This window comes from Poeciliopsis prolifica, unplaced genomic scaffold, assembly GCF_027474105.1.
Source record: "Poeciliopsis prolifica strain line A6 unplaced genomic scaffold, Auburn_PproV2 SCAFFOLD050, whole genome shotgun sequence".
Classification (NCBI taxonomy): Eukaryota; Metazoa; Chordata; class Actinopteri; order Cyprinodontiformes; family Poeciliidae; genus Poeciliopsis; species Poeciliopsis prolifica.
In genome coordinates this window covers 4,065,422-4,078,613 of record NW_026562425.1, presented here as the reverse complement: position 1 = coordinate 4,078,613, position 13,192 = coordinate 4,065,422, and the positions used below count along the sequence as shown (strand labels likewise).

General features: G+C 37.3%; 1 protein-coding gene across 1 annotated transcript; it reads left to right on the top strand.

The window, feature by feature from the left end:
* Positions 1-12,736, top strand: LOC129377989 (uncharacterized). The gene is made up of 4 exons (XM_055058217.1): positions 1-85; positions 270-364; positions 1,891-9,945; positions 11,033-12,736. Exon 3 carries the CDS (start codon positions 1,947-1,949, stop codon positions 9,939-9,941), a length of 7,995 nt encoding a protein of 2,664 aa, XP_054914192.1. The 5' UTR covers positions 1-85; positions 270-364; positions 1,891-1,946; the 3' UTR covers positions 9,942-9,945; positions 11,033-12,736.
* Positions 12,737-13,192: the final 456 nt, after the last annotated feature.

The following is a 13,192-nucleotide window of genomic DNA, read 5'->3' as shown; positions in this document are numbered from 1 at the left end:
GTTCTGAGTTACAGTTACAGTTCAAGTTCCAGTTCAAGTTCAAGGTCAAGTTCGCTTGCTCTGTGTTCATGGACTTCAGATGAAGGTATTGCAAAATGATTAAGTCATTTACATTTAATGCATGATTGCAAGTTGACATTGCCAGGCAACTGGCAACTGTCATTGCCAGATCAGCAAAGTTGTGAGGCTATCTAAAATGCAATAAAATTTTTTTAAAACTTAGCACAGCCAAATATTTGCATGTGCAAATTTACCTCATCTCATTTCAGTGCTGTGAAGTGGCTTCTCTCATCTCTCTTGTCAAACTGCACATTCATGACAGAAGATCCTCTGACTGAGCTCTGAGCCAATCCATCTGAAACTGGTAAAATTATTTACTTTGCATATTTTTTAAAATGTTAACACATGCTCACAATAAGATGAAGTTACACTGTTACTTTGTGTTTTGTCTCGTTTTTTTTTTTTTTTATGAAATATTAGCCAGCAAAGTGAAAGCATTTTTTAAAAGAAAATATTGTTACAATAATTATGCTTTGTTATCATTCTTACATTAGCAGTTTTACGAGTTTGCTTTTCATTTTAAGGTTTAGTATTCAGACCCCAGAGAGGAATTTGTTAAGCAAAATTTGCTTTTTCTCTAAACCTTGAAGCTCCAGCTGTTTTATTTTCTTGGAATAGTCCTTGCTGACTGTGTGTGTAGGATGTTAGTTTCTTCTTCCCCTTTCTTTGACTTTCTTTCACATTCCATTCTATTTTCTCCTGCTTAATAAACACAGGCTCTGCTGCTGAGTCAGAACATGTTAAGCTGTTCGAAAGAGCAGGTCTCACTTTTGCCAAAGGCTTGATAGAAAAACTAATAAACGTTGTCTGTGGTTTTCTTTTTATGTAGGTTGAGAAAATACTTATCAACTATTATCTCTGCGTTCAAAGTTTCACAACATTTTATTACTAATGTAGCAGAATAATGCCACTGACATCCCTCTGTCACTCTTAACCCAAACGAACATGAGTTCACTCTTGTGCAAAAGCTCCTAAGAGTTTGAATTCAGTCAGAAAGTGAAAACAATAAACTATCGGTCTAAACCACTTTTGAATGATTTTGTGAAAGTTTGATCTTGATCTCTATTGTGGGTTTTTCTGTTATTAACACGGAGATACCAACAATTTTGTCCAAGTGTGTGGGAGGCTTGTCTAACAATGGAAAACATTTTTTTTTTCAGTATGCAAGCTGTTACTTTCATCATAATTTATGATATTGGTCATTTTTTATCTAGTATTGCTTCATTATGTCAAGAAACTTTCTGCACTGACTAACGTACTGCACTGTCCCTTCCTGTCATGGAAAGAAAGAAAAAAAAAACAGTTTTCTATTGAAAATATAAAATAGATTTTTTTTTTCATAAAAATAAAAAACTAACTTGAACCCACTTTAATCAGCACTAACAAAACGGGTGTGATATGAACTGACACAATTGTAGTTCTTTATTTAATAGGAAAAATGTGTCTAATTATTTATTTAATTTCAAATTCAAATCGATTTAACATTACTTTAAAAATTATAAAACCCAATATTAGTTTGTTTAATGAATTAGCTGGTTTAGGAAAAGTACATTCATTATAACACAAAGTCTATTTTTGTAATAATCTACGCCAGTTGTAATTATGAGATTTTTTTATCAGAGTTTGATCTGTTTTTCTATGTTATTAACAGTAAGTTAATAAAAAATGTAATTAGACCCTGAGGAAGAGTCTTCAACAATGTTTTTTAAACCATTCAAGTGCCAAATGCCAGTATTTTGGAGACAATATAAAATTGCTGTTGCTGGTTTTTGCACAGCAAATACATGTAGATTTGTAATGTAACAGATGTTTTTTTTTCTTATCTTTCAGGTAGACACCTGTTGCACAAGCTGACTGTTACGTAAGTTGAAAATACATTTTTAAAAATGGGAAACGTGCCATCAGAAGCGAACATGGGTGACAGGCTCAGGTGCTACAAGTGTAGCAGAGTCTTGCCTCCATGTCGGTCCTTCGATAACTTAAGACAAGATGTCATCCATGGGCAGCATGTGCATGTATTCAATGGAGGGGAATACTACAGACAAGTTGGCTATAATGAGCTATACCAGTGTCCAGATTGCTTTTATAAGCCGATCAGAGACGCAGAACGCATGAGGGAAGAAGAAGAGAAAAGAAGAAGGGAGGAGGAGAGACAGAGAGAAGAGGAGAGGAGAAGAGAGGAGGAACGTAGGAGAGAGGAGGAAAGGAAAAGGGAAGAGGAAGAGAGAAAGAGAGAAGAGGAGAGAAAGAGACAAGAGGAGGAGAGGAGAAAAGAGGAGCAAAAAAAGACAGAGGCAGAGAGAAAAAGGATAGAGGAGGAGAGAAGAAGACAAGAAGAACAACAAAGGCAAGAAGAGGAGAGAAAGAAAGAGGAGTTGAGTCAAAGAATATCAGAATCAAAGGATCGAGCCAAAGAGCAGTATGAGAAACAGCAGAGAAGTAGACAAGAGCAGCAGTCCAAACATAATGTTCTGATTGGGCACATGGATGAATTTGAAGCCGATTATACATCTTACGGGGGTAAAGATGAGCTTCTAGAAATCCTCTCTCTGAAATGTAACATAGAAGCTTCTGATCTCACTCTCACTGCTCCAAAAGCTGATCTGCTGGGTAAGATCCTCTCTGCTCTGGACACACTCCTGTTTGATGAGTGGATAAATGATCCGCCATCTAGCAGCACCCTGCAGCACGCTCAGGTGTACATCACAGAGCTGTGTGCGCTGTCTGTAGAGATACCAGAAGAGGTCTCCCAAGAAAATATCTCCAATCATGTGCAGTCCTTAGTTGGGTCCTTAAGCCAATCAGCATGCAATATTTCTGAGAGTCTTGAGTTGACCCAAGCCTTGTATCTTACTCTGATGTTCTACATCGGTGACAAGGACAAATCTGATGCTGATGCTGTCATTATAGCAAAGAAATGGGTCAAAGAAGAGCTCACTATGGAGCAGCTTTTTCCTATTGAGTTCCTGAGCATCCTCATTTCATCAATGCATGGTACGGTTGGCAAAGCCTCTATATTCATCTTAAAAATGGAAATTCAATGTCTGAAACTTCTAATGTCGACTCTCGTCAACCTGAATAGTAAAGAGAGCCACTGTGCATCAACTGAGATGATACTTGAACTTGTAGAAAAAGACCAATGGACACCAATGGAAGCAGTGAATCTGCTCAAAGCACTCTCATTAAAATGCACTGAAGATGTTTCAGTTGCAAAAGTCCTAAAGTTGGTCGAGGTTTATGACATATCACCAAGCTGGACAGATGATTCTGGACACTCTCTTATTCAGGCTCTCGACAATGCTAATTCAGAAAGTTTCTATCAGGATTTCCATAAGATTCTCAAAAAGAGGGATGAAAGCAGTCTAGACGCAGCTCTAGAAAACATAAAAATGTCACAGAAGTTGGATGACTCCAGGATTAATGAGATAAAAACAGTAATCACTGGTGTTTTCCAGTTTTCAGAAAATGCAACCAAGGGATCTTTAAACTTTGAAACTTTTGACACAAAGAATTTACAGAACTGTCTGTCTCAGCTCTGCAAAGCAGTTTTTGATGCAAAGAGTTGGTGGCCCACAGTGAAACACATGGTGCAGTGGTGTGTGCTGGTGCTAACCGGGAAGAAAAACATCCCACGACTGGTTTCTTCTGAAGATCCATGTGTCATTGCCCTGTTTGCTGCAGCACAATTCTATATGGGGAACAAAATGGACATTATGCTGAACTCTGACACTGACACTGAAACTCACATTAAGGAATGGTCTGATTTCTATAAGAACCTTGGAATATCTGTCAGAACAAACATCAGAAAAGAAACTGACACAACTTTTATGTCCATCTATGAAGCTGATGTCATCTATGGCACACTTCAAGACTTTGTGTCTGACTATTTCATGTACTGGAAAGAGGTCATTGAAACCCAGATTCCTCATCTCATACGAGGATTTATCATTGAAGAAAAATATCTCATTGCATCACAAACTCTTGATCTGCCAAGGCTGAAGGATAGTGAACCCCTTGCTTGTTCTGCAGAAGCCCTACAAAACCTCACGGGAAGATTACAGTCAGAGAACATGGAAGACAGAGAGAAGTTCATCAAGGCTATTTTTCAAGCTCTACAGTCAAATTTAAAAGAAAGTTCAAGTACAGAAGCAAAAATTGTAAAAATCCTTAAGAAGATAAGCGGAAAGGAAATTCTTCCGAAAGACATGTTCTGTCTGACGTTTCTTGAGAATCTTCTCAAAGTGGTTAGCAGTGAAAATGGAGGACAAAGTATGACGTCCATTGCTGAAACATGGTGCTTAGAGAGCATTTTAGAGCAAATTAGAGCCTCAAGTAAAGAAACCACTGAAGTCTTTCAAATGGCTTCAAATCTTGCAGACAAACATCTTTGGTCACCACTGGAACTCCTCAACCTTCTTGGAGCATTAATCAATCACCATCATGGTGAGGGATGCATTTCAATCATGAAAATCTTACATCTGATGGAAACATATAGGATGTCTTCCAAGTGGACAGATGAGCAAAATCAATCTGTCATTAGTTTACTAGAGTCATATAAAACAGAAAATCTGATCCAGCATTTAGGGAAAAGCCTTGGAAATGAGCAAATTAAAGACATTGGCACCCTTATTGATGAAATACGACAGATGAAAGACATTGATGAGGAAACATTGAACAAATCACAGAAGATAGTTGCTCATGTGACAGAACTCATCGAAAAAGAAGAAATCAAGAAACATAATGACATAAAAAAGGCTAAACAACTCAGCAACAGCACAGAAACAGCTGATCTTCAGGAGGTCTTGGCAGTGTTATGCAATGCTGTTCATGATGAAAAAAAGTATTACCCCAGAGCCACTCAGATGATAAGTTGGTGCCTCTTGGCCTTGTCCAACACTGGGAAACTCCTGGAAATGGGAACTGGAGAAGGAAAGTCTTGTGTCATAGCAATGTTTGCGGCACTGCGTGTGTTCAGGGATGAAAAGGTAGATGTGGTGTCCAGCTCTTCGGTTTTGTGTCAAAGAGATGCGGCAGAATGGGAAAACTTCTACAAGAAATTTGTCATTACTGTTGACACAAACACAAATAAAACTGATGACAGCAGTCGAAAAGAGTGCTACAAAAAAGACATTATCTATGGAACAATTGAAACCTTCGCTGCTGATCATCTTCGCCAGATATTTGAGATGAAAGATGTCAGGCCTGATCGCAGCTATCAGTGCATCATCATTGATGAAGTGGATTCTCTGCTGTTGGATCAGGGAGTGCAGCTCACCTACCTGTCCAGCCCCCTGGTCTCCATGGAGCACCTGAATACTATTCTAGCAATGATCTGGGGACATGTCCAGCAGTATGGCTTCCTGACATCAGAACACCAGACATTTGTCCAGGGTCCACCTGCTTCATTCTTCAGGGCCATCTTTGACTCAATAAACACAGAAGAAAGCGAAATTAATGATCCGCTGGACATTTTACACATTGCAGAAGAAACCAACATTGTACCACAAGGATTTACAGATGACAAGAACGACATCCTCAATAAGCTGAAAATTGTGAGTCAAGATGATGTGATAAATTTTTTTGAAGAAATGGAGGAGTATGTCCCCTATGGTTTTACAGTTTACACATTAAATGAGGAAGGACTGCTTTGTCCAAGAAAACTCAGTCCTTACAACACCAATCAAATACCAGACCTAAAGTTTCTTGTCTTGGGTGAAGGATTGTGTTGTCCTCTCTACAACTCAGAAGAAGTCCTCATCAAGCCCATTGCAGAGTTAATCTCAGAGAAGATTCAGTACACTCCTTGCACAGACAATACTGACAAAATTAGCATTCCTGGATTCTTGAGGAATCTCATTGAGACCAAAATGTGTTTGTGGGTGGAGAATGCCTTTCTGGCAAAGCAATTGAAGGAAGGACGGGACTATGTTGTAGAGAATGAGAATATCTGTCCAGTAGACTTCAGATCCACTGGTATCATTGAACTGAATAAGAAATGGGGGGATGGTCTGCAGCAGTTTGTGGAGATTAAGCATCAAGTCAAATTGAGCACAATTTCAGCAGTGACAAACTACGTTTCTAACATCTCCTTTTTTCAAAAGTACCATGGCAAAATATATGGGACCACAGGAACACTCGGTACTCAAAAGGACATTCTGTTTTTGCAGGATTTATATCCAAGTCTGTCTGCATGCAGAATGCCAACATTCAACAGGAAGAAACTATATGAGGTCAAAGGAACTCTGAAAAAAACTTCTAAAGAGTGGAAATCAGAAATAAAACAAGTTGTCATGTCTCAGATTTCCTCAAATTCATACAGAGAGGGAAGAGCCGCCCTGGTGATCTGTGAAACTATCAACACAGCCAAAGAAATCTATGAAGAACTGAAAAGCAGCATTAAAGGTAAAATCATCCTCTACAGTCGAAGTGACAAAGAAAGTTTGAGCAAAATCGACAAGGAGCTGGAGCCTGGGGATGTTATTGTTGCCACAAACCTTGCTGGTCGTGGCACTGACATTAAAGTGTCCAAAAAGGTGAACAGTAATGGAGGATTATTTGTCATCCTCTCCTTCCTCTCCGAAAACACTAGAGTAGAACTCCAGGCTTTTGGTCGAACAGCACGCAAAGGGAAACCTGGCTCTGCTCAGATCATTGCATGCACTGAACACCTGCAGCACGACTTCAGGTCAGCTACGTCTCTGGAGGAAGCCAAGATCACGAGGGACAGACTTGCAGCAGAAAAGATAAGTTCCATGATGGATGACGTTTCTGAGATGAATTTGCGTGAGGACCTGTTTTCTGAGTACTGTGAGACTCTTCATGATATTTACAAGAAAACAGATGGAGATGATAGAAAAGTTATTGTTGCCATCATGAATGAGTTCTGGGGAATCTGGCTGCAAATTAAATCAGAAGACATTGAGCAGCGGAAGAAGAGTGAACTTCAGCAAAGTCTAAAGAAGGATTTATCTGTGGCAAGGCAAGAGTCTTCATCTCAAACTTCCCCATGTTCAAGCATTTATCACTACATCAATTTTGGAAACATTTTTTTGGATGACAAAAAATGGGAAAATAGTGCCAGGCTGTTCGATAAAGCTATGAAACAAGATAAAAGTTGGGCAGCCATTGCCTTTTACAGTCATGCATACTGCACTATTCAACTGTCAAAGGGAGATTACCTGACTCAAGCGAAAGAAGATCTACAAAAGGCACAAGAGTCCCTCAAGTATCTGTGTGAAGAATGCCTTGTCTGTTTGCAGTTCATTAAAATGGCCTCTGTGGACTCAGGCAAAGGTGAACCATCCAGCCTTGAAAAACAGATGACATCCAAGTGCAGCATGTACAGGTTCTTTGATAAAAACATCACTGAGGCTATCCAAAAGATTGATGAAATCAAAGAAAAGGGGAGGGATGCAATAGCCAAAAAATCCCCCGTTTTCTCCTTGGTGTCGGATGCTGATGAAGCTCTCCAGTTAGAAGCTGATAACCTCTACAGTCGCGGTCTAAAATATGTATTTTCTGTTGAGGAGAAGCCTCGTTTCTGCTGGGAGGGCCTGGTGGTTTTCTTGCTTGGAGTTTTGCAGATTGTTGCTGGAGCACTGCTCACTGTATTTACAGTTGGTACCTTGGCTCAAATCGGAATGGGTCTCATTTCAGAAGGCATATCTGACTGCATTGAAGGTATTACAGCCATGGTGACAGGAGAGTTCAGCTGGAAAGAATGGGCCATCGGAAAAGCCATTTCCATCGGTGTTTCTATCATATCATTCGGAGTTGGAAAAATAATTTCGAAGGGATTCAAGGCTGCCAAGACAGCGATCAAAGCCATAGGTAAAAAACTGAAGTCATTGCCAAAGTTTCTCTCCAAGCAGGTAAAACAGAGTTTAAGCACCGTTACAAAAACAAACATGAAAAATGCTGTAAAACATACAGCAAAAAAGATTGCTGAGGAATTACTGTTCTATGGACTTGAGAAAGCAGAAGAGAAAGCACTTGAAAAAATATTAGAAGGCATCAAAAATGAGGTAACAAAGGGAATTGTTAAAGACGTAAAAAACAACCTGGAAAAAGAACCGCTGGCTACATTGGTGGATCATGTTGTACTGTTAGATCTTCTAAATAAAGACCAACTGCGCCACGTCCTGGAAGACAAAGACATAAAGAAACACCTACTTTCCACTTACAAACAGTTGGGGAAATCTGCATTACAACCACTATATGCAGACCTTAGTTGGCAGAACAAGCTTAATTCATCAATCATCAAAGTGCTTGACAGCGCAGCAGAAGGCACAAAAGGAAAAACTCGTGCAATTTTGACAGCTATTCAAACTGCCCACCATGTTATTCTTGCAGGAGATGCCATCGGTGAAGTACTCACCCTCTCCAAAAAGTTTTTCTCAAGCTTTGAGAAAGAGCTGAACACTTTTATTGAAGAAAAACCTTTGAAAGTGAAGCGAGATGAGCTAACTTTCTCAGAAACTGACATGCTGAAAATATTCAAGCAAGACTTGGCCGAAACCCTCAGTACTTTACTGGCTGATGCCTTAGTAGAAGTGTTTCATCAGAAGTTTTTCAGTCACCTTGTTTCTCGTGCACAGAAAGAAGCACATGAGGCCATGAGACGACATGTCAAATCTGGCTTAAAGAGTGAGAGGACAGAGGAAATACTTAAAGCTGGACAACTCAACAACTACATAGTAAATATGCCAGTAAATCCAAATGCCAAACTTTCTGCTAATTCTGGTCGACTCGCAAAATCACATGCTGAAAAGATCAAGGACAACAAAGCTGCTGGTACTATTCTCGACATCAGAGTCCTGTCTGAAGCCACTGGTACTAGAGTTGTTGTTCTTACAGAAAACAAGCATGGAAAACTCACCAAAATGCAGGAAGTTAGTCCAAGCACCATATCTGCCAGTGAAACAGTGACTTTGATCTACAGGCCAAAGAGCACCCAAAACCCTAATGGTCACTATGATGCGTTCATCGACAATAAGGCAGTGAGCATAGACAGCAAACAAAAGAGTTCTCTGTTCCATGCTATGGCAAGAGGCATGAAACCAAAAGCCAGTGATTCAGAGATTGCTTCTGAGGCAAATCGCCTGAGGTCTGTGGAGGCCAACATGCTCCTCAAACAACCAGGGCAATGGGAACCTTTTATGAAGCGCAAAGAGTTAACCGAAACAATAAGAGGAGGAGACTGGTACATGGCAGAGGCAGGTAGACCAGAAAGATTTATAAAGGAAAACAAAACCCTGCTGCAGAAAATAACTGGAAAGATTGAACAATACAAAGGATATTTGAAAAAACCAGCTATTCCAACAGTAGAAAAAACTGTCAATGCAAATCAGCAGCCTTCAAACGGTACCATAGTAGAAGCTAACAAACTGAACCAGAAGAGCAAATTGGCTGTGGCAATGTTGCAAGCGAGAAAATATCTGTCTGGCTCAAACACCAGCAAAACGTCTGGTGTGGAGAAACAAGAAGACCAAAAGCTACCAACTGATCTCAACCTTAAAGATGTCGTTGATGATATATCTTCTCCAGAGCCAAGAGCTTTAAAATCATGCTTAGCTACCATGATAAGCAAAGATGATGTTGTTGGAACCTTTAAACTGATGACATTTAGTGCAAGGATCAGATGCCAGCTGACTGACACCAAGAATGTTCAAAACAAGAAGAGTAAAACCCGGGTTGCCATGTTTGAGAAGAGTTTTCAAGAAAACAGTACACAGATGGCGCAGAAATGGTACAACCTGCTTCAAGGCAAGGGTGTCATGACAAATGACCATCTAACAACAATCACACAATGGATCAACAGCCAGGGCTACAAGGACAAAAACGATCCACACAGGAAACAGGTGTCCGGCGTCCTCTCATGAAGGGGTAAGAATATTTTTTTTATGTTTTTTCAAACAATCATTTGCTCACAAAAAAGAGTAAACTAGAAATTTAGAGTAAAAGACATTCATAATTCTGCATTAATCTATTTTTTTTTTATTCCTATTTGTTTTATATTGTAGGTGGAAGAGAAACAAACTTTTTTGTAAATCATTTACTGGTAGTCTCTTTAGTGTTTTACATTATTCTTTCACATTATTGCACTATGATATTTTCTGAAACTCCATTTGAAATAAACATCTAGAAAACTGATTCAATTTCCCTGGTCAACAAACATAACAATAAACTTCAAAATAAAACACATAGATTCTTATTGCTCCATTTATAAAGGTAAAAAAAACAACAACAACTTCTTTATATAAATAATCAATCAAATTTCTGGCGTAGTTAAAATTTTATGCTTGATGGCTGTTTTTGCTGAGTTTGTGATACAGTTTAATTTGTACATTTTGAGAACTGTTAAGATTGAACATAGTTAAAATCCCTGACTGTTTTAACACTGTCAATGTCAGAAAGTTCAACTTGAGAAGCTAACCAATCCTAATCTCAGTGAACTGCCAAATAATTCACTATTGTGATAAGAAGCGTTAGTACTATTATGAATATTGTTCACTGTATTTTCTTACAATAGCAGGGCTTAAGTGGCACTACAAATTGGCTCTGGAATCAACCACAGCTCTTTAAAGAGGACGCAAAGGCACACAACATACCAAAGGATATGTGGAAATGTTGTGTTGTTTCAAAAATTACAATAAAATGCAGCAGAGGGCAACCATTTAAAAAATGGATAAAATCTTTCTTTACTCTGGATCTTCATCCTGGGAGAGATGACCACAGTCTCAAAATTCCCATCTTTAAGAAACACAACTAGAGACTTCTTTTGAGTTTTATAAAATTCACAGTTCAGACTAAAAAACAATTACATCCATAATAAGCCAATACACAATATTTCAATAATATTTTATGACCATTATTATTATAATAATGGATTTGGCTGAACAATTAAATGTTTGTATGAAAATGTATTTCATGTATCATTTAAATGATCAGTGTTTTTTTTTTTCCTGCACAGTGAAAACTCTGGATGATTCTGGTTAACGAGAAGAATTGAAACTACACATCACTTTGGTCTGCCTAATCATCAAAGAGAGACTTCGATTATTGACGATATTAAACTGTCAAGCGAATTCTACAGGCAACTTTTGATTATTTTTAATTCAGGTCTGTTGCTAATGTCCCTTTTGTCTGATTTCAATAATAGTATAGATTTGATCCATTTTTTTTTTTTTTTTTTTTTTTTACTTTCTATCAAGTTTCTCTTATTTGTCTCTTAGAAAGTTAGATTAAGCCAAGCCAAACAATTTGGCAGTAATACTACTCAGGCTGAATAATTTACTTTTGGGTATTTTCTGAAGTTAATTGTGAAATATTATCTTTGCCCTCTAGAGATTTGTTCCCATTAAGTAAAAATCAAAAATTCATTTGATTTTACTCCTCGAAATATTCACATTTTATTGTCTTATTTTGTTATGACTTTATGCAATTGAATTTTAGCAGCTGTTGAATTTTAACAAAATCTGATTGTGAAAATAGTAAATAAATAAATAAAAAATAGACATTAGGCTTAGATAAAGTAATTCTTTCTTGAAATATTTTTGTAGATTTATTGTTTTAAGTACTGAAACTCTGGTTTTTGGTGTTCAAAACAGAATCACATTCCAAATAAAGGCATGAATAGATTCTTTGTAAATCTTGACCAAAAACAGTAGATACAAAATGTAGATAAATTCACATAGCCATTGCTGATTGTAATCTTGAAAATTGTGAAAATTCAAATTTCTTGCTTGATTCCAAATCTTTTCTAGTGACAAAAAGCAGACAACCACCAGGAAAATTATGAAAGTTATGTTAGAGACAACAATATATTATACCTATGCAACATGTTTATCTTTTTTGTGTTTTATTACATTTTAGTAAAATTTTTAGTCATCTGGGGCTATGGCTACGTTTATTAATTATTTTGGGGGATGTCAAATTAATTAGTTGGGTGGCAGTCTAATATGGTAAAATTTAAGTAACCTGAGTAATTCATTGTGTTTCTTTTTTATCAAAACATCTGCTTCAAATATTCAGATTTATTATTTTGAGTGTTTTGTTTATGGTGGCGGTAATAACATGAAATCACTGATTTCAAACAAGTACTATTATGAAAATATATTTTAATTTCTATTGTCATTGTTTCATTATTAAATTTCAAAGCTTGTTTTTACTGAATTTAAGAAAATATTTAATACATTGAGGCTATAAAATGAATATGGTGATTGATATATGGTGTGCTTTGTGGACAATAATTTACACATTTAATAAATAATTCACAATGATAAAAGGATTAAAAAATCTCTACGAAAGAAGCAGAGCTTTATATCTTACCTTGCATGATAAATTCACATTTAAACTCACATAAATTGCTTATAAAGACAACATTTAAAAATTTCATGTCGGGGGTTTTATATATTTTATTAAAAACTTTTTTCTTTTTGCACCTTTTTTCATGTTGTTCCAAAATGTGGTATTAATCAAGTGATGAAGACATTCCATGTTTTCCTTGAATTGATGACAGTAATCTTGGAAAGATAGGGAGGTTGTTTGCATCTTGGAGTATTATAGAAACAAGATCTAAAAGGAATTTGTATTCAGGTTTCAAGTCGTCTTTTCAATGTTAATTTCTGACTTGAATGTGTGTGGTAAAATAAAGTTTTTTTTCCTTGAAACTGGCCATCTCTCTCCAGCTGCTTTTGAACAATATGTTCCCTCCTTGATGACTTTCTTACATAACCCAGTTAAAGAGTGAGATAGAGTTAATTAAAAAAACCTGATTTAAAGATCGCTTGGATCTGAGACCAAACACAAAAGCTGCAAACCACAGCAAGAAAACTTAACCTAGAAATCTGGAAATTTCATACTTTTTATCTTTGAATCCGTATGCTACCAGAGCAAATAAATCCAAAAATACCGCTACCAAAAATATTGATGGTGAAGATCAATATTCTGCCAGTCCGAACACACCAGCCTGCAGAACTGAGTCAGAACCAGCATAGATAGTTCAGCTTTTCTCATCTGGACTTTAAAATCAGTAATCAGAGACTTCCTGCTTCGGCTACAGGAATGGAAAGACAGCATTGATCACAGATCACATGACAGAGACTTCCTTCAGAAGTAGTTAGGAGATCGA

What these genes read in the sequence shown, in the direction of transcription:
- LOC129377989 (XM_055058217.1), top strand. Translation starts at nt 1,947, where the DNA reads ATGGGAAACGTGCCATCAGAAGCGAACATGGGTGACAGGCTCAGGTGC.